Source organism: Scatophagus argus, chromosome 13 (genome assembly GCF_020382885.2).
Source record: "Scatophagus argus isolate fScaArg1 chromosome 13, fScaArg1.pri, whole genome shotgun sequence".
Taxonomy (NCBI): domain Eukaryota; kingdom Metazoa; phylum Chordata; class Actinopteri; family Scatophagidae; genus Scatophagus; species Scatophagus argus.
In genome coordinates, this window is record NC_058505.1 from 8,065,414 (window position 1) to 8,091,472 (window position 26,059).

Sequence of the window (26,059 nt, forward strand, 5' to 3'; positions counted from 1 at the left end):
ATTTTACTTCTTTCTTCCTTTCTGCCTCTTTCACAAAATACATACACAATACACAATATGTAGATACAGATCTCATAATAACAAACTTTTGGGTCCATTTAGGTATCTTTACCACTGGTTAAAAGTTTTGTACTGAAAATAGATAAATAAATGAATAAAACACAGTATAGAAGCATGTTTATGTTGTACTCTGTGTGTATGATTAATTCTTTTGTACATTGTAAATGTAAATGGTTTTATTTCCTCTGCATATCTTAAATAACAATGGTTTAAGGGAAACAGTGCTGTTTTCTCTACAGCACTTTTCTTTGTTTTTTTACTTTTATCATTAGTGAACACTGAGCGTTTCATTGCCTTAAAGCACACTGAATTTCCTCCCTGTTTGAGGGTGCTGTCCAAATAGATTTTCTTTGCTTTTCCTTTAATAATTCTGCTGTACGAAACAGTGAATATGGTGGTAATTTATTCTACAGCTTCTGCATAAAGCCATTCACACTACAGAAACCGGTCTAAACAATTATGTGCCTTATATTTGACACAGATTTTATTTACAGTTTTTGAACTTCTTTACTGGTGCGTTCGGGGTGGTTTTATTTTGAAAATCCTAAACACTCATCACGTTTTTCTCTTAGGCTCTTTTATTTTGAAATCAGCGACCCGGAAACTTTCACGCGACACTTTTCTTCTTCTTTCCTCTTCTGCTTGTCTCCTGGACTGTCTTCGTAATGGCTCAGGCAATACAGAAACTCGTCGCTAAAGTTCCTACTTTAGTTGGTTGTAAGTTTAATGACCTTAATATTCTTTTCACCGATTATAAACTGAGTTGGTGAGCTAAAGCTAGCTAGCTCACGTTGTTACAGCTTGTTAACCACCTGTACAGCTCAGTTGTGACCTCTGGTAGCCGAGCTCAGGTGTTAATATACGAATCAGCCTGTTTCTGTTCAAAGTTGTCATCTTGTAGTTTTTCTTTAGATCGTCGTTAGACAAATAAGAAATGTCTCAGTGACTGTGCTGCTCCTTAGCTTAACGCTCTCTCTAAGCTCCGTTTGTGTTTGTATGACCTGCAGCCGCTGTCACATACTCCAAACCCCGACTGGCGACCTTCTGGTACTATGCGCGGGTGGAGCTCGTTCCACCGACCCCCGCCGAGATCCCCAAAGCCATTGAGGCCGCAAAGGGCCTCCTCAAGAGCTACCAGTCTGGACGCCTGGGACAAACCACAGTAAGGGTGAGTAAGTCTGAGGTTTCATTGCCTTGGCGTGTTTGTGTGTGTAAAACCTGTGTTGAAAGTTCGACAATATAACTGATTTTATTTTATATTGACTTAATTCTACCAATTACATACAGACACAATCTATAGTTTGTTCTAGAAATGCAACCTGCATTGATGTGTTGCCACTTGGCACATGTTTCAGAATCATTTGTCAAATATTAAGCATGAGTGACAAAACACTCTCTGGTTCCAACTTCTCCGCTGAGACGGTTTACTGCTTTTCTCTGCTGTTTGATGTGATAATAAAATGGATGTGTTCAAGTTTGGACTGTTGGACAGATAATGATTTTATTTGTTTAAACACTGTTATCTCAAAATAATCTACAGATTAATCAATGATGGAATTGACTTTTAGGGCCATTAAGTCATTATTCTAAAATAAAGATTCTTCTTTTTTTGTATTTAAACTATGAAATGGCGATGCCAAAAGTCAGTTTAAATTTGCTGCACACTGTATATGCGCAAAGAATGCTATTTGACAGAAGGTAGTAATTATATCTGGATGTGACTGATGTTTCCAGATGCAGTCCGTGATTTGTCCCCTTGGCTGAGATGTGTGGTTGTCCGTGTATTGTATACACGTATGTTGTATGGTTGGGTTTATCTGCATATACAATAGAAATGACTGAATAATTGTATAAGCCAATAGACACAAACTGTGTGTGCCACGCAAATAAACAACCACTGCAGGGTGATTAAATGCCATGTCAGTTAGCTCAAAGAGAAAATGAGTGGAAGAACACTCCCAGATGATACAGATGGGTTATTAAGGGGTTAAAATTGTCAGGTGATGTCAAAAGTTAACAATTACACAAACTCCAAACAGAACAGTGCAAGGAAATACATGAAACTGACTGGACGAGGACCCTCGTGTTGCCCGGAGTCTTATATTACTTTGTCATTCAGTTGAATATAAACATGAATCAAGGCTTAAGCTCAAATTTTAGAAGACGTCATTAAAATAACAACTCTTTGTTTATATCAGGATGCTCTGAGGAATGGACTGGTGACCACTGAGGTGCTGATGTGGTTCTACATCGGAGAGTGCATCGGCAAAGGGGGCATCATTGGATATGATGTCTAAATATTGAACTATTCTTTCTACTTTTGCACTTCTAATTGTCACATTCTCAACAACTTGCACCACATTTTCAAATAAACAGATGTCTCTGATATTTAGTGTCTCTTGAGTGTTAATTTCCAGAGTGAGTTGGGTCATACTTTATTGACAGCAGACTTACAAATATGTTAGAAACTAAGCACGAACAAAAACAAAACTGCTGAATGACAGCAATGTTCAGTTAATAACTTTAAATTGATCAGTGTCCATGAATGTCACAAAAAAACCTTTACTCATTAATCTGCATATTGTATAAATGTTGCTACTGCGTAATGATAGACATCTCCTCTCGCTCTCGACTCTCCGACATTGTGTTCACAACATTTCCCAAGTATCTGCAGAAAGCCCGTCTCACGTTCTCTGGTTCCTCCTCCAGGTTGGAGTGAATAAGCGGCAGTCTGGTCAAATATGAAGCTGCATCAAAAAGAATGAACATGTTAGCCCGGAAATAGTAATAATAACTCATAGAACAGCTTTGGGAGGCCTGCAGTGGAAGTACCTAATGGCAGCCGTCCATCTTCTACGCCACTGTCAGGCTTGTGGTGAGCTATGAGTAGACACTGGCTGTCCTGCAGGCCTTGAGAGGAGATGAACATCGAGTGCCACGTCTCTATTTCTTTCAGGTGAGTTGGAATATCAGGATTAAAAACGATCGCCACGCCATTTGAGTCCTTCATCAGTGCAGGCCAGCAGGATTCAAATCTGTAGGTAGAGAATATACTGAACATATCTAAAAACCAATCCAGTTATGGAAATTACATAATTGTCCATAACCATAAATATCACACAATGAAACAGGGTAATGGCTAAGCCTTTGCTATATTTAACATACTTAAAATCTCCTGAACAGTCCCAAAGTTCAACCTCACATGTTGTGTTGTCACCACTGCCTCCAGGCTGTGATTCAAATTCCAGTATCCTTGAAACAATAGAAAACAAAATTTATTTTTTCTAATACCTCTGTATGCAAAATAGACATATTGCTTTAATAATCTAATCATGGAAGTAATTCAATTTATAATAAATTAGACATGATGCTCATTGTTAGAGGGAGTGAATGAGTTTGGGTGAACTGTATTGTGGAAAGCAAGAAAGTAAACAAAGCATTTGTACCTCACTCCTTGGGTTGGTCTGTATTCACCTCCCACATTTTCTGTTGTGTCTGAGAGAAAGTTTGCAAGCACTGTTTTCCCACTCTGAAAAACCAACAGATATTTGTGGAATAGTCACATCGGTGACGGCGCAAGAAGGGTAATGCTTATGATCAGTACATAAACTATCTCAAAAAGGCTTTCATATCAGAATCCCTTTATGCAAAGTAAGGTCACTGCTAGTGGGCCTTTTTCACAGCAGACATATCGACTTGTCGTAACATCACAAGCACAGGTGCCACTAATAACAATGAATGGATCCATTCTATTTATATGTTCCAGGTGCAGACACAAAATAATTAAATTTAGTTTCACTTGTGTTTTGTCCTGTTGTGACAGGTCAGAATGTCCTCTGTGGAAAACATATACAATTGTTAACTTTTATTTGAGTAAAACTTTGAATGAAGCAGCGTGCCATTGTTTTATAGGTGTAATTGATAATAAAAATGAAGGCAGTGCAGCTTAGTGGACTTAGTGGACTTACTAACACCTGTGCTTCGACTGCAATTGCAGGAACGGTTCATTGCGACTTTTACTTTAGTTATCAATGGATTGTCAGATTGCCGAACATGTTATAGCCATTCGAGCGCACACACACAGTTTTATTTCAGTAAAAGTAAGGAAATTATATGACCAAAAGACAGGCAGAACCATATCGTTCAGTGTTCAATTATTATATACTGTAATGTTAGATCATTATGACTAAACCCTGAACTTGTAAGCGACATTTTACTGTTGTAGTTGATATCACAGTTTTTTTTCCCATGTAAATCAGTTCTGACACCTACAAACGTCTGACTGTGAGCATCGCAGTGCACAAGGGCCTTTTAGCTAACCTAATATGTGCCAGTCGTATAAAAGCGTATGAATACAATGATTGTGTAGTTACCTATCGACATGTGAGAGTAAAAACAGGCTACGTTGCAGGAGGTGGAAGGCATTTACGTACCTCTTTGGGTCCAATAAAGAGTATTTTTGTTTTGAACATTTCCGCTCAAGTGGAGCATTAGCTAGCGAACTAGCCAACTTCAACTGAAGGACTTCTGGCTACTACGCCACCAAAACAAATCGGCTAACACTCAGATTTAATCAGAAAATATATCGAAACAAAGGCTGTATTGGGTTTTGAGTTCCACGGCCTGAAATGTACAAAACGTTAATGATCTTCGCAACTTGATGTTAGCCGAAGACAGTGCTGAGATGTAGCAGTAAACTTCCTTTTGGTTTCTATGGTTGCAACCAGTCTCCTCGCTTTCTTTTGCCCATTGGCTGTTCGCAGCTTTAATGTACTTATCCCCGCCTACTTTTTTCTCGAAGAACAAATCAGAAGCGATCAAATAACTTGGTGTCATTACGTTGCCTCCGAGCTAACCAATCGCTTTGACTTTTTAAGAGGGGTGGCTCTTCTGTTTGGAGTAGCGTTGTTCACAACCGACGCGGGGCGAAAACGTAAGTAGTATTTACATTCTTAATGACATTGTTTCGTTAAAGAGTACTATGCGTCAGTTCGAGCAGCCATAATGCAGATTTCACTGGTGTTTCTTTGTAGAATTAACACGGCGTTTGTTCTCTTTGGTGGATCGTAAAGCTTAGCAGTTAAACCTGGCACGGTCGACTGTTTGCTGCTAGGGACTAAGCGTAACCTTGTTTAATGTACTTCATATTAACGTGCAGGCACGGCTAATGGTGTGCAGTGTAGCTACCTTAGCTACTTATAAAAGTCACGGACTAACCTTCCTGTCTCCTCCTGTATGTTAACACTGTTTTCCACTGTGTGTTTGCATGTTGTTTGTAGTAAGTGGTATGTCTCCAGGGGATGAACTCCAAAGTCCCTCCCTTGGTTTCAGCTCTACCAGGGAGGATGTCAGTATGAGCTGTGGTGATGCGGCTAGCTCTCATGAGCTGGGGAGAAGGAGCAGAGCACGCAGCAGTCTCCACACGAGAACCCCAGAGACTGACATCACTTGGTGAGGTCCTATGATGCATGGACACCTTCAAGGATTCAAGGAGCTTTATTGTCATTTCACACATGTAGAAACAGGAGGTGGAACAAAATTAGTTTCCCCGGTCCCGGTATAAGCCCAGTAACCTTCAAAATACCTAATGCTATAAATATAAAACAATCAGAATAAACCTGCACAGACACCCTAATTTGTGGGGCTAAACGTATGCTTTCTTTTCCTGTTTTTCATTTAGTCATGGAGACTTCTTTGATGGGAAAAGCCCTTTCTTGAAAATACTGAAGGATGCAGAAGCCGCTGCCAACGCTGCTGCCATTCAACTTGTGTCTTTTAAAGATGCCATGGACGATGAATTCGCTGTGTGTTTTTCGCATACATCAAGTTGGATTCAAACATGAGCCCTCCATGTTGAAATCCAGAACAATTAACTACATTAGACATCATTTTGACAGTCAAGACCCATTATTGTAACTTCTTTTTGTCTTGTAATTAAGGATTCAGAACAGTCCGCCACGGATAAGCGCCGAATAACAAGGCAGAGAGGACTTTTGCTGGAGAAGTTGGAGGATTTTAAACAAATAAATAAGTCTGTTCGACAGAAACTGAAACAGCTCCAAGATTCAGAGGTTGGTCACAATATGTCTACCTTGTATATTTCTCAGGTTAGTTAGTCATGGATCCAGTTAAGCAGCATTACTATACTTCACAGCAAAAGTTTCTTGAAATGTGTTAAAACTGGTATTTTGATGTCCGTTTTAAACAACTCCTGTCTTTCCATATAGGCCGATCGAATTGGTGCCCACCATCAAATTGACATCTTGCTGCATAAGATGACTCAGGCTGAGAGTGAAAATCAGGTGAGTGTTTTGTGAGCAAATTAAACTTAAGCTGTAGCAACCTGATTTAGGATCCGGTTTGTGAAAAACGTTATTATGGGTTCATCTTATGCATGTGTTGCATACAAGTAAAAGTAATATCAAGGCTGTGTTGCCCAGCATGGCCACTAAACTAAAGTAAAAAATGAAAGATAGGATGCAAAGATATCCTTTGTGAGAAACTGAAAGTGTTCTGTTTCAAAAGAGCTCTAATATTATGCAGATTCCAGTCTCAAATCTTGTACTGATAGCTGTTATTTTTCTCCTAAAGCGTCTAAAACAAGATTTGAGTGAGACAGAACGAAGGGTTGAGGAACTGATGGATCTGCGGAGAGAAGAGCAGGTAAGCACAGCAGACCTTTTCATGTATGTAGGTATTCTTGCAGACTCTTGATAATGCAAAGGGTGCAGAGCATATTTTACAACTTCTGTCTGCATTGGTCTTCACAGGAGAACATAAGGAGTGCAGTTCACTTGACCAAGTCTGTGGAGGCCACTCGTTCTCACCTACAGGGGCAATTGCGCAACAAGGAAGCCGAAAACAATCGTCTGACTGTACAGCTACGGGTACAAATGCCTCGGCCTGCTTCTTAAAGAAAAAGTCTAATATCATAGCGTATTGTTATGACTGGGCTGTCTTTTCCAGACAATGGAGAGAACCCTGACGGAGCAAAAGATGGAGGTCGACGATCTGAAACGCTCCATCACCTCTTTAACTGAGAAAGCAGCAAAGGACAAAGAATCTCTCAAGAAAGCCACTCGAGCACAAAAAGTGAGAGCTGAGAGATTTGAAGCCGCGATTGAGAAATGCTATGCACAATTGAAGGAAAAGGTATGAAGTAAAAATGGCTGTGATTTTTTTTTTGTTTGTTTGTTTTTTTAAAAATAGTGTCTTTTCTAAGCACAGTCGCATCGTTAAGGATCTTGCTTTGACTTTCTTCATTGACCAACAGGATGCTCAACTGGCCAACGCATGTTTAGAAAGAGACTCCAGGAAACGGCAGAAGGAGCAAATGACAGACGAGACAGACAAACTCGTGGCTCATGTAGAGCTGCTAAAAAGGTTGCTCATTTCTCTTCTCCGCACATCTCCACATTTTATAGTAGAAATCAATACGCCAATTGTCACTGAATGTGTGGATGTGGATCTGAAGTCAAGTTGCAGACTTGACAGCAAGGCTGCAGAAAGAGAAGGATGAGCTGACTGCGGCTAATGAAACGATGATGCAACGTGTTGAAAAACTCGGCGCTGAAAATGGAGACCTCAGCGTCAATAATGCAGCACTGAAGGTACAAGATCCCAAGCAGTTTACACATGAGAATCATTATTTATTAAAAGGGAATTAAAATAAAAATTACTGCAAAAATGTCCAGAATTATTCACTTAGACTTCTAGTAATTTCAGTCAATCCGATGTTTATTTTATGTCCATCGCTAAAATTTGTGTGATTGCAGGCATCTGTTGCTAAGCTGGAGCAGCAGCTGGCTGATTGTGAGTCTGCCCTGGTAGAAGAGATGGCTCTGTCTCAGGAGAGGAAGCATCAAGCTGAACAGTGCCAATATCAGGTTGACATCTGCTCATTAATTTTGCTCTTTAGTTGCCTTTTTTTTTTTTTTTTTGTGCTCCAACCTAGAAGATTAATGTGTCCTCAGCAGATGGCCTGGCGTATTCATCACTGTAGTCTATGAAAGGAAACATTAAGTGTTTTTAGGTGTATATGGTCCCGAAAGAAAGCGCAGGACATCTGGCCAAAGAACACAAAGTGAAATGCTAATTAAGTTTTTTAAGACTACATGCTGCTGTGATTTATTTCCAGGCAAATGCTAATTCCGTTATCTTTTCTTCTCAAGCCATAAATTAGTCAAGTTTTGTGCTTTTCTAACACTGCTCTCCATTTTGGCTCTTGTTGATCACTTATGTGACTACTGCAGCTCATCCTAATGAGCCTTTTAACTCTGTCAACATTTATACTTTAATTAATACTTTTTTTCTAGGCTGCCCAGCTTCAAGCCGAGGTAGATGAACTGAGGATAAAATATGCAAATCTTTTAAGAGAGGCAGAGAAGACACGAGATGGAAAAGATACTGAAGTTGAGAAGGTAAACTCGCCCCCCCCCCAATCCATATGAAGTGATGTCCTATATTTTATGAAAGTTTTGAACTGACACAAACTGTTGTAAAAAAGATATTTGACAATATATGTAATGTTTTAGACAACTAATTTCTTTCTTTTTTGCTCTTTTAATAACAAATTCTGTACAGCTCTGCAGTGCTGTTTCTCCTGCTGCTGAATGGCCTGTTACTGATGAGATGTTAGGTGTTTCTTTTTCAGATGCATAACGTTGTTTGCATATGGACTCGCTAACTCCCAAACCTCCTACTATAATTCTGTACAGCAAAGCACTTGAACTAACATCTGCCAAAGCTCAGAATTACTAACCTCTTTGACCATCTCTTAGAGAGGTTTGATGAATCTTTAGGCTAATCTCTTGTCTGTTCCAAACAAACCACTCGTTCTGCCGTCCTCTGGTGCCCAGGTGAGGCAGGAGCTGCAGGGGCGTGTGGAGGAACTGAAATCTTACCCTGAGTTACTGAGTGCAGCTGAGCAGAGTCTCTTCGAGTGCCAGGAGAACCTGCAACGCTCGGAGAGGAAGTGCTCAGAAAAGTCAGAGTCCGTTAGGCAACTGCAGGTCAAGGTGTGCACCGTGAGCTCTGGTGGTCAGAGAATATAACATGCAGTCATTTTCCTCCATCTGACCACTAGGTGGTAGTGCAACCCCATGTGTTTGTGAACACATCTTGTTTTCTGGTCCTGCTGTGTGAGTTTGATTTTGATGTTTGTGATCCTGAAAGATTCTTTCATAGCTGTGGAATCAGTTTGGTTGCAAACATCCATACCTTTGTACCCATTTGTGAGTGTTTTGTGCTGTGTGAGACTTTTTCAGTCACCCACATGTTTCTATCAGCTGTGATGAGTTTGTATCCTGAAAATTGCCCGTTCTGTGTTTGCACGACTGTGGCAAATCGAATCAAAATCAAATGGGCTGTTGTTGTGTCCTGTATTGCATGTGATACAAAACCCTCTTAATCTGTGTTCACTTGTAATCAACACAGCTGACTCTGAATTTTACATTTTATGTATATGTGTAGATGGAGAGTCAGAAAAAAATGCTGCGATCATCTGTGGACATGAAAGAGTCCATTCATGAGGCCAATTTACAACTACAAGAGAAAATGAATTCTCTCAACAAGTAAGACATCCTCACATGTCTGTTCTCAAGATATCAAATGTTTGTGTTCCCTTCTGTACAGATTCAAAATAGATATTGTTTAATGTGTGTGTAGGCAGATGGACCAGATGCAGCAGGAGAACCTGGAGCTGGTTCGGAGGCTCGCAGCTCAGGAGGAAGCTCTCGGCTACAGTCACCGGCAGCTGGATCAGCGCTCGACGGAGTGCCAGGCCCTCAGCCGGCAGCTGGAGGCAGCTTTATCAGACGTCAAACAGCAGGTACAGCTTAGAGACGGTCTGGTGGCACCTGAGTGCGGAGTGATCAATGAAGAGAGATGAGTTGCACTTTAAGCTTAAAATACACATGTTGATTTGTTGATATGCTTCACCGTAGCAGGAAATGGCGTCAGTTGTCTGGGTAGCTTGTATGAAGATGTATTACTTTCGATATTCTTAGCCAGTATAGGTGCAACCCAACAATAAACAATAAAGTCAACAAAAACTTTCATTATTTTTGATTAGCCTATTCCGAAGAGCACAAACAGCATTTAAAATATTCAAATTTTAGTGATTTTAAAGTAATAACTCATGAGATTCATATACAGATACTAAGGACAGATTGATATGATGGATCCAGTCATACCTACACGTTGTTCCTTGCAGTTACAAACACCCAAGCTTTGGTAGTACATGTGCTGACTGATGTGATGTGTTGCACTTTGCCAAGTAATATTTTTTTCTTCCGTTTGTTCAGGTCAACAAGGTGAAAGACCAGGCTGTTTCCAGAGAAGAGGCCCTTCAGACCAAAATCCTGGAGCTTGAAGCAGAGAAGAGCAGAAGGGACAATGAGCTGAGGCTTCTTCGCCAAAGCAAACTCACCGTGAGTACTGTGCTTTTCTTTAGCATGTAAAGCAAGCAATATCAGTGAGCATGTCCAGGTTCTGCTGAATTCATCCTCCATGCAGCCTGAGGTGTGACAGCATCGAGGCAATTCACTGTCCTTATCTCAATCTGCAGGCAGAGAAACAGTTCGAGGTGCGTCTGAAGGACCTGCAGCTCAGCCTGGAACAATCAGAAAGCCACAAGCAAAGCATTCAGAACTACGTTGACTTCCTCAAAAATTCTTATAAGACCATGTTTGATGAGGGACTGCAAACATCGAGTTTTGGATCGTCATATTTTCTAAAATGATGATGAAAGATTTGTACTTTTGCATTGTTTGATTTTTTTTTCTGTGTGAGTGCTGTAATATTGTCAATTAATTTAAAAATGAGGCTGGAATTTTTAGATGAAGTAAAAACTTACTTTTGGATATGGACATCATTTAGCTGACAATCAGGGACGTTTTTTTTTTTTTTCTTCCAGGTATGAGAAATCGGCTGATGTGTATTTGTAGCTGATGTTCCAAGACACGTTATATGATATTTTCACATGCGTATGTGAATTTTGTACTGTGAACTATTGGTGCTAGTGTGTCTCATTCTAATGCAACAGATCAAACTTTCTTTTTTCTTTTTGAAGCTGTACGTGCATACACCTAATTATGGAAGCAGTTATTCACTATAATCCAAGTAGTGCATGAAAACCAAATATTGTGAGGGTGCATACGTCCCCACTAAGTTAAACTGTGGTGGGAAGAAAACAACATGGTGCTCCTGTTAACCTGCTGACGCTGAAAACAAACCTGTCTGTTATTGTGGTGGTTATAAAACAAAGTGTGTGACGTACGTTGTATGTGTTTAATGTTCTGTTCTCAGCTGGACTGAGATGATTGATGGTGAAAGTCAATTGTTCAGCTGTCAGCAGTGAAACTTGTACCTTCGGGGTTGCAGACATAATTACTGAGGTACAGGCAACACTGGGATTTTTCCAAACCACTTTAAACTCTGTTGCTGGTGTTCTTGGTGTGCTTTTGTAATGGAAGTTTTTACACAGAACGTCGGCATCTGCTGCGGCACAATTTACCTAAAAACTGTTTGTTTTTTTTTTGTTTAGTCCCGTACTGGGTCTCCTTGTTCTGTTGTTGTAGCTTGTGGTCCCATGCTGTATCTGTGGTAATAAAATACCATGAGTCCAGACTCTGATGTGGCCTTGCTGTGGATGTATTCCCCTGAGTGAGCAGTGCTCCTCTCAGGTTCTCGGACACAAAGCTCTATTGTGCTCTCGGGCAGGGGATGGAACCATTTCATCTCTGCATGCGTCAGTTCCCCTGTTTTTCCTTTGCTCTTGTTCTCGCTCTCTTGGCCTTGCCCGTTTACGTAATTCTATGCACACTTTGGGAATTTGCTTTATTCTGCTGTCTGCATGATTCAGCAGAACGATGGACACGCCCTGAGTCCTTATTAGACTCAGATGAGTTGGATGACCTATTTTTGCCCTTTTTTTTTTTTTTTTTTTGGACCAATTATCAAAACAGAGTCTTTAGAATTTTTTTAAAAAAGATTTTTTTGAAGGTCACATCACATACAGCAGGGCTAACTGATGTAGAAACTTTGCTGGAAGGAGAGTGTCTGCATTCCTGCAGTGTCATACTAAAACCTCAGAAGGAAATGGAGTGACAATATGTTTAGCCAAGTGTCAACAAATTTCAGACTGGGGCTTGAACATGAGGGATGGGATACCTCTCTGTGGAAAGGTTAGGTTATTCTCTGTATGCCCTGTAACTTTGTCATAAAATAAAACTCTGCAGCTTGCACCCAGCAAGCGTCCAACAGCAGGAGAACCATGCTGAGGTTTACATTACACCCATTCCCTAAATTATGCAGTGATGTGTACTGCACAAGTGGGTTAGCCAGATGCAATTTAAACACGTAGCTCATTTCCCACTGGAAAAGCTCCTAAGAATTATTATTGCAATAAGTAAAATCATTAGAAAACTGCATTGATTTTCATGTTTATTTGTAAAAACTGAAAACATAAAACTGACAGTTTGGTTAGACAACTCACATATGGTACAGTTTATTTGCAACCTTCAGTCATATTAAAACATTTGATAAGCAGGATGTCAAACCAATATTAGATTTGTACAATAACCCTTGATTAAATCCAACACTGGATTAAGTTAAGTATCAGATATTAAATGTTATAAATACAGTGATAACAGTAAATCAACAAACACAGCAACATGTGCACAATGACTGACCTAGCTGCCATAGTATTCACATCATTTCCATGTTGCCATGTGACATGTCAAGAGAGGCTTAAATATGTGAAGTGTTTGTATAAAGAGTGGAGAGCACATTTTGGTTTAACTACAAAAATAAGAATTTTCACAATGTAGAATAAAAACTGCTTCAAAAAGAAGCAAACGAGAAGGCTCCAATGTTACGAAGCAAAGTCATGATGAATGAAGTTCAAGAAATTCTGCCTGCAGATGTCTGCAAGTGTTCAGAGTGCACAGTTTTCAATACTCTAATGGTCCTCTTTTCCACTTGAATTAAGAACGAAAAAGAAAGAAATTTTCAGTCTGTGGATTTAAAAAGTGTGGCAGCTGTCTGTTTGTCGCCGCCGGAACAGTTTAGGTTACACTTGCAGGACTCGATCATCATCACCATCTTGCTGACGATCTTGCCATTTCTGCATCGGAAGCGCACGGGTGACGTTTGAGTTCGATGAGGCCTGCAGCATCGCCCGTCGGAGCAGGACCCGCAGTACCTCAGCTGGAGCTTCTTCAGGCTATGGCAGCCTGCGAAGGACAGTTTAACCGGACGGCTGGCGGTTTGTGTGGGGTTACATTTCTGACCTTTCTGTTAGGGAGAAGACATCAGAAGTCTGGGTTAAACTGGGAGCTCTCGTAATGTAGTTTGTGGTTAGCATTTGAAGAATAACGGCCATGTAATGACGTAATCCTTGGTTAAATGGTGTTAAAAATAGGTACATTAAAAGTACCTTCAATCTGCTAAAGATCGTTTGGCTGCATGGACGAACTTCACAGATCCGAGTCTCTTTCACCAGTTTGCACTCGGCGTTGCTGTTCGTCCACCTGGTGGACACTCCAGTGCCGCAGGATGTGGAGCAGGGGGACCAAGGTGTGGACTGAGACACACACTCGAATCCTCTGACCAACATGTGGTCCACTGGGTCACTCCTGAAAGCTGCACAGAGAACAAAAATACAGTTCACAGGAGTTTAAATGAAAAACAACAGATGAGAAAACGACAAGAAAAGTCATAGGATGACATGTCACGCACGTCAGCCTGTTTGTACTTTCGCATGTATTTCCTCATATTTGGCTCCAGATGACACCAGAAAGGACAATAAGTAAAAAGTGCTCACCAGGTAAAGACTTTGATTCTCTTCTCCACACAGGAGCCAACTCATTCCTGTTTGTAAGGTCATCTTCAGACAGTCTGCTGCCTTTGCTGCTGTGCTTCTTCCTGTGCTTTTTCACCTCAGAGCTCTCTGGCTTCCCTTCCTCATGGCAGACGATTTGTTCACAGCACCTTCCCGGTGCCTTGACCCGTCTGGGCTTTGCACAGCCCAGTCTGGGCAGCGTGAGCTCGTGTGGGCAGAGGGAGACGCATCCAACAGCGCCGTCCATACACGTGCACTGGTGTTTGCAGTTTGGACGGAAGATTTCCCCATTCTGGAAAATCTTGTTGTTGTATTCACACGTTCTCCCGTCTGATTTGGCTGTTGGAGCAGCAGAAAGTGGTGAGGTTTGAAATAAATAAGTAAAGCAAATTGAGTGAATTCATATAAAAAAAACCAACAAAACAAAACAAAAAGGCTCAGAAGAAGTCACTGTACCTCGACAGATGCCCTTAACAGAACCATAGGCCCCTCCAAAGTTGCACTCCAGTCCCTTTGTGTGGTCGCATGGCTGCATCTTGCTGCAGTCCTCAAAGAGCTGCCGTGCACAAACTTTACAGCACCCACAGCCATCCAGCGTAAGACTGACACCTGCTGCACATCTGGGGATGTCAGGGGGGCATCGACAGTCCTTTGGACATGAGGCTGACACCTGAGAAGTGGGGCATCAGACATTTCTAATCAAAAGTCCAAACATGGTCCTCTTATAATAGCTAAACATGCAGCTTATGAGTGTTATCCCTTACCAGAGTGCCACAGAGGATCACAGCAACAGCAAACACTTTCCACATCTTCAGCAGCTTAAGTTTTCCTTCCTGAGTGAAAAAAATCTTCTCTGTGTCTAACACCAGACCCAGCGGTGAAGTGGCTAATGCTTTTGGAGCCCCCATCTCCTTTTATACACTCCGAGATCTGACGTATGAGCGAGCTGAAGAGGTGTCCCGAAACTATGAGAGGAATGCTTCTCCCCGCGTCCTCCCATAAGTCCGTAAGAAGCTGAACCCCCCCACCCCCCCCACCTCGCCACCCCCCCTGCTCTCACTCAGCGAGCCAAGAACCACCCAGTCTAACATTCTCTCAGGACTTTTTCTCCAATTTAATCATCGTTCTAAATGAATAAGTGGAAACTAAAGTGATTCTTCCATCATGGAGTAAAGCACTTCCTGAAATGATTATTTCAACGTGACGAAATATTAGGAATGCAAAACGTTAAAGCGGTTGATGGCTGTACTGGAAAGCATGCGTTACATTGTTCGCAGCTGAATACAGTATGCATTATTTTGTTTCTCTTTTACATATTTATTCTAGTGCTGTTTTAAATTTATTAGGACATTTTAAAACTTCACACCTCTACATACACCCGAGTAGGATGTCATGTGTGTTCTTGTGTGGTTTGTAAAAGCTGAGACTTTGTCTAGTTATATAAAAGAAAAAGAAAAAAGACTGCTGGTGAAATATGGTTATGTAAAGGACAAAAAAAATGAGGCCCATTTGTGCCTGATACCTGAACTATTTCATCATCTGCCGCATGCATGTGAGAGCAGACCCCACAAGGGATTAAACATCGGGTCGCCACAAGTTCTGACATAAATATTGAAGAAAAGCTACATATTTCTATGACCAACTGAATTTCTATCTCAGATGAAGCCGTGTTTAGACTGCTGCACGTTGTCTGTGATGGGTGTTTGTATTCTCTAACCTTTCTCATGTTAAAAGTCACAGATGAGACTCCCGTCAGTCACCTTCGAGGGTGTGGATGGATTAGGAGTTTGTTTGACTTCAATATTTTTAAAAGGAGATGAGAGCCTCCTGGAATGCTTGAACCCTTGGAATCCTTTGTTCGGTCTGAATGGGAAACACACCAAAAAACAAGAAGACGAAGAAGAAAGAAAGAAAGAAAGAAGAAAACTCGAGCAATGCCTGAAGCAACATTCCAATCAGGATGAAGATCTTTGAAATATCAGCCAAGATAAAAAGCATCCTCTTCATCCACATCAAAGAACAATGGAAGTTATCAGGGGAAAAAATGCCTTCCTTTCATTATAACCTGTGAGAACAAGAGGCTGAGCAGGGCAGACTGGCACAGCCTCCTTCTTATCTAACTGAGGTTACAAGGGCCAGTTTGAACCTACGCCAGCTCTGGCAGATGAAGAGCAAACAAACATAAGCTCGGTGCATTCATTGATGCCTGGAAATTGCTGACTGTTGTGGTTTGGAGTGGAAACTTTTCCTCACAAAGCCGTAATATGAAGAATTTGCAGAACCGTGTTAGGTAAGAGGAACATCGGATATATAGCATGCAGCTGGAGAACTTGGAAAGGAGCACAGCTGCATGTTAAACTGAACTATCTGAAGATCATCAAACATCAAACCAGCCCCTTTTTATTCCTGAAAACACACATGTCCCATGTCCCGCAGAGCAGTGTGCAAGTGTATCTTAAAATGTATAAATTGCAATGTTAATGTCAAAAGTTTTGGATAATTTCCAAATTTTAATTGTTCTTGTATCTTAAAGTCAGATAGATGGGGTTTAAAACTCAAAAACCTCCCTGCAAATTTCACCACCTTGCAGCTGCTGCAAGCCTAAAGGAATAGTTTAATTGCGTAATTTTAGGCATCCATATTTGTTTCAATTTAATGAAGCTTTAAGTAAAAACTCAAGCTGTGACTACCACTCATAACTTGTAGCTACAACAGCTGCATTATCAGATGAAAGCAGAAAAAAGCCCTCAAATGATTTTGCCAGGAGTTGAGCTGAGTCAGGCAATAGATGGTGACATCCAGAGCCGCCCACACTGAGCCTCATATACGACTGCGGATGACGTCCCTGTGGCTCCATTCATTATTTATTATACAGAGTACAGACTACCCCTCTAACAGCCATACAGGCGAAGCATTGGGCAGTATGAAAAAGCGTCCATATTATTTTGCTTTAATCTTGCCGTCATGTTCCTGTCGTCATCCAAAGCGAACATAAAGCCGAATTTATCTTTTTAACAAGAGATGTTATGTAACATGTAAAAACACATCCTGCAGATCATACCCAGTTCATATATACATGTTCACTGCTGAAATCCTGCTGAAATTAAATCATTTCATATTTTTATTTCATTACATGTCCCTATCCTCAAGGATGATATTTAAAGGGAGGTGGAGTGCAGTCACATGGCAAAGGTGGGTGGGCAGAAAGAAGACAAGGCTAAATAAAAAGTCATTTTGTGATACTGTACACAGTCATGCTAACCTGACAGGGATTCAAATTCTCTGTGGCATAGAAACTGGCAGATACCTCCCCAGTGGTACTTAATGTAAAACCTCAGTGGGTCTGAGACAAGCTTGTTTTGGCTGTTATGTGAGTGTGGGTCATACACTGTGCAGCAGATGGGAAAGTCTGTAAGGGCTGCAAATCCTGCTCATTACATCATTTCTATAAATGACTCTCCCTCTCGTTGCAGGGGCCACTTGTGTCGGTACACTGTGTTCGTCTGGATCTCTCACAGCTGACTCGAGATTGTTTTCTCTTCCAGCGAATGATGGGAATTATTGCGAAACTTTTAACAAAGTAGGCATGTATTGTCGGTTTTTTCTGGTTTCTTCGTTACCGTTCATTGAATACACACACACACACACATACTGTTTGACCTTTTAACACCTGACATTTAAAGGGCAACTTTCTGCCGCATCCTTCCTCCAGAAATTGCTGGGATGCAGGAGCAGCCACGTAGTTACCGGAGCCTGTATTTCCCCTCTATTTCAAATCATTATCATTACATGCAAGTACCTTCAAGTGAGCAACAGAAGGCCATGGCCTTATTTACAGTTAACATAGCTTACTGCTCGGGGATGGTGTTTTCCAGCTACACAGTACATTGCAGAACATGACAAAACAAGTCTGACAACAACCTCCTCAGGGAGCACCTGTCCTCAAAACACTTTGTGGCATATTATGATTAGAGGGAGAAGAAAATCTTGAATGTGTTTTGCCATTTTGCAATTTATTTCATGTTTACTGGAATGCTATTTGGGTTCTTCCCATGTACTGTAGCTCACTGTACAGTTACGATGACACTTTGTTCCCTAAGCTTTGATTCAGCCTTTCTCCAACAGTTCACAAATATGTAATTTAAAACCACATTTGGGCCAATTCGGTGTGACAAATCACAGTAGCAGCATAGAGTAAATATGCAGAACTGGATTATAAACTCTGTAAAGGGTATATTCAGAGAGCGGAAGAAAGTGACTGAGGAAATAAAACATATGATCGGTATAATAAATGCTGATCATAATAATAAAGTTTAAAATACTTACGTTAATACATTATAATTCAGTGATACAATATGCAGTATAGGGCAGTATAAACTGAATAAATTAGTACTTTTACTATGCTGATACTAGGCTGAGCACGACTATTTGCTAGGACATGAATTCGGCAAACTCAGTACACAGTAAGAATAAGAGCAATGACGTTGTAATTTGTCCTGCTTTAACAAGGAGAATGAGCGAGATGTCAACAAGGCCTGGTCTGTACACAGCCTAAGAGTGAGGCAATGAGGCAAAATAACATGTGGAAGTTTATGTGTTCCATCACTGTATAAAAACTCCTGTAGCTGTCAGATATTGTGCAGTAGAGATATACAGTAGCATTAAATGTGAATACTACAGTAGAGGATGTATGAGGAAAAACTTGAGTGCAGTACTTGAGCACGTCACCACTCGGAAGCGTGGTGGAACCGTGTTTTAAATGTGCGGAAATCCAACAGTGCCACCTAGTGGCCTGGATCGGAACGGCGCTTCACCTGTAACCGAAACATTGAATTAGACTTCGAAACAGTTAAAGCGGACAAACACATAGAAAGTTGGACTTTCTGCTGGACGTTTTATCTTAGTTGGAAACTTTTAACTTTACAAGTCGGCTCAGAGTGCGAAACCGCCGACTTTTCCGTCTCTACTGCTCCTCTGGTGCCGACGTAAGCTAAACAGCGACTGAATCAGGAAATCCGGGGATTTTTTTTTTAGTCTGAAAAGTTGAATGGAAAGAGGATACGGCGCCTTTTAACGACATATAATGAAGAACCACAGATGTTAACGCGTACAAATAATATATTAATGTAGTTTACTCCATTGTTGTTACCCTACAAACTTATCTTTGTAAATTTGCCGTTCGCTACCCGGAACACCTGGATTTTCACTTTGCGGGTGAGAGGGATGGATGTTCCTCATCTCACTGAAGATGAAATGGCAGAGATTAAAAAGGACGTGAGTACGATAATTCAGCCCGAACAAGTCATCATTCTGATAAAGTATGGTATAAGGAAAAGGCAGATAGATTTGTGCTGTTGCTCTGCTGAGCGCTGACACTTTTTTATGAAAAAACAATCTTTTGACATTAAAGGCTTGCTAAAGGAGGAAATAAGCCACCACACCTTCTCTGTGCCCACATGAACACACAATCCCCTGAGGGATTTGACTGTAACACAATGTTGAACACGAAGGCTGGAGGCTGGATGGACTTTTTTTTGTTGTTGTTAATACAAACATGGGTTGTTCAGTCTGCTTTGTCAAAAGTCCTGCCACAGGCTGAACCAGGTGTAAATAACCCTGCCATGGAGAGCAGGTGTAGACCAGGATGTACCAGTGATGTCAGACCACATGTTGTAGACTATTACCCTGTCCTCAGTCTTCCCAGGCCCCGCCAGACAGCTCACCTTTTTCTCCTTTTCCCAGGTGCTGACCAGACTGCGGCACTACCTCTGCGACAAGATCAGGGCGGAACGCCACCTCGACTACCTGCGCTCTCGCAGAATCTTGACTCGGGATGACGCGGAGGAAATCAGCTGCAGGACCACGCAGACCAAGAGGACGGCCATGTTGTTGGACATACTGGCTGAGAACCCTCGGGGCCTGGATGCCTTGACCGACTCCATAAGGGAGATGCGCTCGCAAAACTTTATCATCGCCAAAATCACGGATGAGGTGCAGAAGGCCAAAAACGAGAAGCTCGAGTCTCTCAGAGGTGCGTAGGCCCCGTCACGGTGAAATCTCTTGTCAGATCGACGGTGTGTGTGTTGATGCTTTATTTCAACTTTGCTTTCCACTTCTCCCCTCTTCACCTGTCACTCCACAGTGGGGGCTTCCTGTTCATCGCCCGACAGCACCCTCAACACTCCGAGCACAACCAGTGACCTCTCCACCATATTTTCACACAACTCCACCTTGCTCCTCCACCCAGATGGAGAACGAAGCCCTTCCACTTCGGACGTGGCAGACGTATCACTCAATCTGCCATCGTTACAGAAAAGTGGTGTCTCGCCCTCCGTGGCTGGTGCTAGCATCGGTGTAGCTTCCTCCACCACCTCCTCCAGCCTCCCGAGACCCGGAGACCCGGGAGCTCCGCCGCTGCCGGATGAGGTGATGGTCGAATCTCCCTCCAACTTAGACGCTGGAACGCCGGGATGCACCAGCAGCGGAGGGGACCCAAACTTCCAGCCGCTGCGGTCACGCTCGCTCACCCCAACGTCACATAGGAGCATCTTTTAATTTCACATGTAAACAAGACAGTTGAATAGGGACAAATGGGCACAATCCTCAGCCAACTCATATATGAACACTGTCATTGTTGTCTCGCACTCTTTTTATTGTTGCTGTTGCCTTTGATCAGGCAGTTAGTGAGAAGTTACAAGGGATATATTATAACTATATTAATGAGGGTTTTGTTTTCTGGGGGCATAAAATGGGCTGGCATATTGACGGTTTTTGGTGCCAATTCACAATGAGGCCATCTTAGTTTCAAGACACGTTTTTCTCTTAAATCCCTTTTTTAATTAAACGAAAGAAGTCTCATATCTCAAATGTTACACTGTCCAGATGTAAAAGGTTTTTGCTTCAATTAAGAAAAAGGCAAAATTCTGATTTAAACGAGGAAAAAGTTTGGTAATTAATACTTTCCTATACACATGCCTCATATACATTTCAGTGTATGGAGGCTTGATACACGTCATGAACTAAGAAAGTCTGACTCATCCCCTCCTACCTGCGCCTCCTCTTTTATCAAAGGTGTGATCGTCTGTTAAACTGCATGTTGTAAAAACGCCTCGGCTGCAGTTTGGGTGCAGTGAGAAAGTTTTGTACACTGGAATGACTTCTTAAGCCTCCATGTGGGTAATATGAGATTTCCATTTCATTCTATGGAGCATTAAGTCAACTAGAAGTTGTATGTTTTGGGCACTACACAAGTCTTGAATGTCAAAAACAATGTGAAATGCAAACCATGTCCTTCATTCACTTGTCATGTGTGATAATCTATTGCATACTAAAGGTTTTCGGTATGAATTCAACTCATGTTTTCTTTCTTCACTGGTGGCTGCGTGACAGTTTATAAACAAAAAGGTCTTAATAATTATTAGATAGCGCAAACACACAAGTATGTTCAGGTAACATCTAGACATTCCTAGAACATTTGACTGATATGCCTTCTAGGGTTACTTCCAAACTGACTGGACTGCAAAGTCCTGACTGCTGTTGCAACACAGTATTCATGAAATCAGATTCAGGTGACATTTTTGACAGGTTGCCGAAGCCTGAAAGCAGTAGCAGTTTGTGTGCGTGCAGTCACCGGGGAGCGCTATTTTTGTTTTGGAAAAACTGGAAAAGCTTAAATGACGCGGAGGAGTGACAGTCATTGTGGTGAAGGTTGGCGTGGCGACTGCAACCGCAATTGATCTTCATAGACAGCAGAGTCAACCTGTGGCTCTTTGGTGCACAGGAGGTAATTCATTCATCATTATTATTATTAATATTATTGTTGTTATTATATGATGACTTGATTCCTCAAAATTTGGAACCTTTACTCCAACCTTACAGATTTTTGTAATATATATGTTCTAGCCAAAGGTTCTAAAAGTATATAATTACACTGCAGTTGCATGTTAAATGTAAGTGCCTTTAACATCCATTTCTGTGTAGCCGCATGATTTTTCTGCAAAGATTTTAAATTTAATAATGTCATAAGTAGCATACTGTGAGTAGTTGAAGTCCGCATTTTCTCTTGGTTGTTGCAGTCAGCTCTGTTACAAAAAGGCTCTGGTCAGCTAAAAATGGATGAACAATGCCGCAAAATACTTTTTTTGTAGTTTATAGAGCATTATAGCTAATTGGAGGGTGATTAGCATGCATTCCACACACATTCACATGTTTCAAAGTAGAGAGAAAGACAGCAGGGAGCACATGCAGAAGAACCAGTTTGATTGACATCAGAATGACTGGAATGAAAAACACAAAACTCTCCTCCAAAACAGGAAAATACTATTCTGTACGTTAGCATAATGGAGGACTGTGAGCAGCTGTTGGCCGCCAGGTCAGAGGAGAGGAGGCTGAACGGCCACTGCAGCGCTCACACTCAGGGGCCGGAGTCGAAGGTGGTGCAGGACTTCAGACGGAGGCTCAAGTACTTCTTCATGAACCCCTGTGAGAAATACAGAGCCAGGGGTCGTAAACCGTGGAAACTGATGTTGCAAATACTAAAAATCGCAATCATCACAATCCAGGTACTACACAGATTTTCTTTTGGTTATTATTGGCTAAATGTCCATTTGTCTCACGTGTTTTTCATATTCTTTTCAATCAACTTCTCGGCCTCAGTTAGTCTCCTTCGGCCTGAGCAACGAAATGATGGTCACCTTCAAAGACGAAAATCTGATGACGTTCAAACATCTGTTTCTAAAAGGATACAAGGACCACCGGCTGGGAAGATATGCGCTGTACACAAAGGCAGAAGTCTATGATCACATCTACTTTGTTATCAACAAGGTGCCGACATTTTAGATTTGAGAGAGCAGCTTACAGTATCCCACAGAGATGTCATGGAAGATAAATGTTTCGCTCTTCTCTCCATACTTACTTTTCAGTACATCCATCTGCAAAACCTGACGGTGGGTAACCTCGCGTACGAGATGGTTGACGGAAAGTACACCCCTCTGTCTGTGTGCCAAGAGTTTTACAGAAACAGCAGCATCGATCCTGGAAATGAGACCTTTGACATTGATCCGCATATTGATAAAGGTAAAACAAACGGCACGAAATTGCTGTATAAAGACATAAAAATGAACACTTAATCATCAAATAAATAAGTTCACACAAAAGCTTAGGAACTTATCCTGACTTTTTTGTATTAGATGTATTTATGGAAGCTGATTCATGGCATGAATGGAAAATAATCATAATGTGATTAACGTGTGACTCCATGAAAAGAGGAAGCTTTTAATGCAGCGGAATAAATGCTGAGTAATTCTTCTGATGAACCTCCTGATGACTCTCTGGTATGACTGCTTTTAAACCTACTGTCTATATTTCCTCCTCACAGATTGCTTTTCCATCTATCCCATGCAGTTGTTTGACAACAGCAGTTTGCAGACAGATGTGAACTTCTCCTTCGATTTTAAAAGGTACCTAAACTAAATATGCTGGTTTCGTGCCAGGCGATGACCGTGCTGCCTGCTGATCTAAGTTTGTGTTTCCAGGCTGCTATCAGTGAGCATCTACTTCACGCTGAAAACCATCAACCTGCAGACTGTTCGCCACCATGAGCTGCCCGACTGTTACGACTTCCATATCATGGTCGGTGACAGCATTTGAAAAATGTCACACCCTCATCTGAGCTGTTAGGAAATGTTAACAGTAGTCTTAATAGTCTTAAAATCTCTTCCACTCACTTAGTCCGTCTTTGTTTGCATACAGATCCTGTTTGACAACTGTGCACACAGTGGAAAGATAACGGTGGATGTTGAAAATGACGTAAGAATTTATGAATGCAGAGACTGGAATGTGGAAGGCACCTGTAAGTTTAATCCCCTAACTTCAAATCTCATTTAAACCACAGACATGACCCAGCCAAGTATGAACATACTCACACTGGTTATTACTACAAAGGCCAGCAGGGGGCACAGTGACGTTATTCTATAAACTGCAACAACTGACCTGAAAGTATATGTGTGTGTGTGTGTGTGTGATTCCCAGCTGATAAAATCGATTACCTCCTCCTGTTGTTTGATTCTGTGGTCATCCTCGCCTGCTTGACCTCTCTCATCCTCTGCATGCGATCCGTCATCAACGGCATCCAACTCCAGTTTGTAAGTTTGGAGGAATTTTAGCACATTCAGCCGCTACTTTTCTTAAGCCATTAACTCATTCATTCAGTAGAAAATGAGCATCAAATGCACGACTGCAGCTGCAGGACGCTGAGGTGTTATAAGATGTTTTTTTATGGGGAATTTGTTGGGCTTGTCAGTTCATATTTTACAGTTAAAAATGTACACATGATCTGGTATTTTACAGACTAATTCCATTATGTTTAGACTCAATATATTCAAATTTACCTCTATGAATAAATTTTAAAAAAAGGATTCAATTTTTCAGTGTTTAGGAAAGAAATAATAAATAAATAATAAATATTTTTGAGGGACTTAAAGTAAAAGTAAAAATGTGTATAACTTATGAATCCTGGCTTGTTGTGTATTTTTGTTGATATGTTTACAGCATCTCAGGTTCTCTCATGCAGGAGTTCAGCATATTCTTCCATGCTTACTACAATAAAATCGTGACTTGGTCAGACCGCATGGAGTTTGTGAATGGCTGGTATATCCTCATCATTGTGAGTGACACGCTGACCATTGCTGGCTCGGCGCTCAAAATTGGCATTCAAACAAAGGTTTGTTTTTCATTGAGCTCTATGACTATGACTTTTTGACTGCTGGGCTGAGGGTAAAAACCTAGAAATCTTATCTTTGGACCTTTATTTATAAACATTAACAGCTTTAGTTGATCTAACTGTACTTGCTTTCCTCTTGTAGTACCTGACAAACTACGATGTCTGCAGCATCTTGCTGGGAACAGCCACAATGCTCGTCTGGGTCGGTGTGATTCGTTACCTTGGTTTCTTCAAGAAATACAACGTAAGAACAGCTTTTTGTTCTGCATAATGCATCAGCTAACGTGTCAAATGTGACAAACACACAACCTGAAAACCTTATTCCTTTCTAGATATTAATCTTAACCCTAAGGGCAGCTTTTCCAAATGTGATCCGATTCTGCTGCTGTGCGGCCATGATCTACCTGGGGTACTGTTTCTGTGGCTGGATCGTCCTTGGGCCTTACCATGACAAGGTATGAAAAACTGAAATGCTGATCATTATAATCACAATCTATTTCAAGTGTCAGCGTGGCAAAATAAATCCCCGCCAAGCATGAAGGAGATCTGTTGTGGTGACACTGAAATACTAAAACGTCTTTTTTTTTGCAGTTCCGAACACTTGACAAGGTGACAGAGTGCCTCTTCTCTCTCATCAACGGGGACGACATGTACGCCACCTTCCTGAATATGAGAGACAAGAGCTACATGGTGTGGCTGTTCAGCAGACTTTACCTCTACTCCTTCATCTCCCTCTTCATCTACATGGTGCTCAGCCTGTTCATCGGCCTCATTACTGACACTTATGAGACCATCAAGGTCAGTCTGAGTCACCTGCATTCATATGGGCTTAGAAATATTCTTAGATCTTGCTGCAGAGAGATATTTTTCAGGTCATCATTTTCATTTAGTCTTGAGAGCTCTAATAATGTAACGACGGTTCTTTTCCAGCATCACCAGAAAGAAAAGGAGCCAGTGTCCCAGCTTCAAGCCTTCATAGCAGAGTGCAGCGACCAGCCTGAATCTGGAAGATATCAGACTGATGAAGAGCCAACATCCTGCTGCCTCCCTTCGTGCTGCTGCTTTGGATGAAATGAGAAGATTTGGATTGTTACCCTTGCCACACATGCAAACGAAGAGTTGATAATACCAAAAGGCTGCAGAGAGTCCTGACTGTATAGCAGCTTTTGATTATCTACTGATGCCTGATGGAAATGTTGGAATATTTTAAGTATAATTTAAATTTATTAAGTAGAATTTCTCAGAATTTTTTTTTTTTTTGCTTGACTGAACACTACTGACATAAAATGCAAAACTTTCTCTGCTCACACCCCCCTTGCGTATAGCCACTAATAAACCGATTCCTCCTCAGTTCTGTGAAGCATTCAAAAGTGGTGGAAAGAAAGATTTCATAAAAAAAATAATAAAAACTGTAAGTAGTGAAGTTAATTGTAATT

The 26,059-nt window shown here is 41.3% G+C and overlaps 6 protein-coding genes across 9 annotated transcripts; 4 read left to right on the forward strand and 2 right to left on the reverse strand.

The window, feature by feature from the left end:
* The first annotated feature begins 618 nt into the window (after window positions 1-618).
* On the forward strand, window positions 619-2,448 carry LOC124069674 (ATP synthase subunit g, mitochondrial-like). Its single transcript, XM_046409039.1, has 3 exons — window positions 619-777; window positions 1,068-1,228; window positions 2,259-2,448. Exons 1-3 carry the CDS (start codon window positions 726-728, stop codon window positions 2,355-2,357), a joined length of 312 nt encoding a protein of 103 aa, XP_046264995.1. The 5' UTR covers window positions 619-725; the 3' UTR covers window positions 2,358-2,448.
* Window positions 2,449-2,479: 31 nt separating this feature from the next.
* On the reverse strand, window positions 2,480-4,804 carry ift22 (intraflagellar transport 22 homolog (Chlamydomonas)). Of its 2 annotated transcripts, XM_046409036.1 has the most exons (6): window positions 4,644-4,783; window positions 4,494-4,557; window positions 3,507-3,589; window positions 3,226-3,312; window positions 2,893-3,113; window positions 2,480-2,807 (listed from the first exon to the last, which is right to left on the reverse strand). In XM_046409036.1, exons 2-6 carry the CDS (start codon window positions 4,530-4,532, stop codon window positions 2,656-2,658), a joined length of 582 nt encoding a protein of 193 aa, XP_046264992.1. In that variant the 5' UTR covers window positions 4,533-4,557; window positions 4,644-4,783; the 3' UTR covers window positions 2,480-2,655. The 2 variants fall into 2 exon arrangements, with proteins under 2 accessions (XP_046264992.1, XP_046264994.1); XM_046409038.1 differs by having other exon boundaries at window positions 2,893-3,095; window positions 4,494-4,804.
* Window positions 4,774-11,692, forward strand: LOC124069670 (outer dense fiber protein 2-like). 3 transcript variants are annotated; one of them, XM_046409032.1, is made up of 17 exons: window positions 4,774-4,993; window positions 5,340-5,511; window positions 5,741-5,864; window positions 6,000-6,131; window positions 6,288-6,362; window positions 6,652-6,723; window positions 6,831-6,947; window positions 7,027-7,212; window positions 7,334-7,443; window positions 7,535-7,670; window positions 7,836-7,946; window positions 8,376-8,480; window positions 8,919-9,077; window positions 9,532-9,632; window positions 9,727-9,889; window positions 10,365-10,490; window positions 10,628-11,692. In XM_046409032.1, the coding sequence occupies exons 1-17, from the start codon at window positions 4,774-4,776 to the stop codon at window positions 10,799-10,801; spliced, it is 2,283 nt and encodes a 760-aa protein (XP_046264988.1). In that variant the 3' UTR covers window positions 10,802-11,692. The 3 variants fall into 3 exon arrangements, with proteins under 3 accessions (XP_046264988.1, XP_046264989.1, XP_046264990.1); XM_046409034.1 differs by lacking the exon at window positions 4,774-4,993 and adding an exon at window positions 5,006-5,230; XM_046409033.1 differs by lacking the exon at window positions 8,919-9,077.
* Window positions 11,693-12,491: 799 nt separating this feature from the next.
* Window positions 12,492-14,862, reverse strand: LOC124069672 (CCN family member 1-like). The gene is made up of 5 exons (XM_046409035.1): window positions 14,668-14,862; window positions 14,360-14,573; window positions 13,886-14,242; window positions 13,499-13,704; window positions 12,492-13,356 (listed from the first exon to the last, which is right to left on the reverse strand). The coding sequence occupies exons 1-5, from the start codon at window positions 14,809-14,811 to the stop codon at window positions 13,072-13,074; spliced, it is 1,206 nt and encodes a 401-aa protein (XP_046264991.1). The 5' UTR covers window positions 14,812-14,862; the 3' UTR covers window positions 12,492-13,071.
* Window positions 14,863-18,677: 3,815 nt separating this feature from the next.
* On the forward strand, window positions 18,678-21,255 carry bcl10 (BCL10 immune signaling adaptor). Its single transcript, XM_046407453.1, has 3 exons — window positions 18,678-19,177; window positions 19,646-19,934; window positions 20,046-21,255. Exons 1-3 carry the CDS (start codon window positions 19,127-19,129, stop codon window positions 20,456-20,458), a joined length of 753 nt encoding a protein of 250 aa, XP_046263409.1. The 5' UTR covers window positions 18,678-19,126; the 3' UTR covers window positions 20,459-21,255.
* A 90-nt stretch (window positions 21,256-21,345) lies between these two features.
* mcoln3a (mucolipin TRP cation channel 3a) lies at window positions 21,346-26,041 on the forward strand. Its single transcript, XM_046407451.1, has 13 exons — window positions 21,346-21,686; window positions 22,216-22,464; window positions 22,559-22,726; window positions 22,825-22,978; window positions 23,280-23,361; window positions 23,437-23,533; window positions 23,654-23,753; window positions 23,933-24,045; window positions 24,474-24,623; window positions 24,766-24,867; window positions 24,956-25,078; window positions 25,215-25,421; window positions 25,554-26,041. Exons 2-13 carry the CDS (start codon window positions 22,243-22,245, stop codon window positions 25,692-25,694), a joined length of 1,659 nt encoding a protein of 552 aa, XP_046263407.1. The 5' UTR covers window positions 21,346-21,686; window positions 22,216-22,242; the 3' UTR covers window positions 25,695-26,041.
* The last annotated feature ends 18 nt before the right edge of the window (window positions 26,042-26,059 follow it).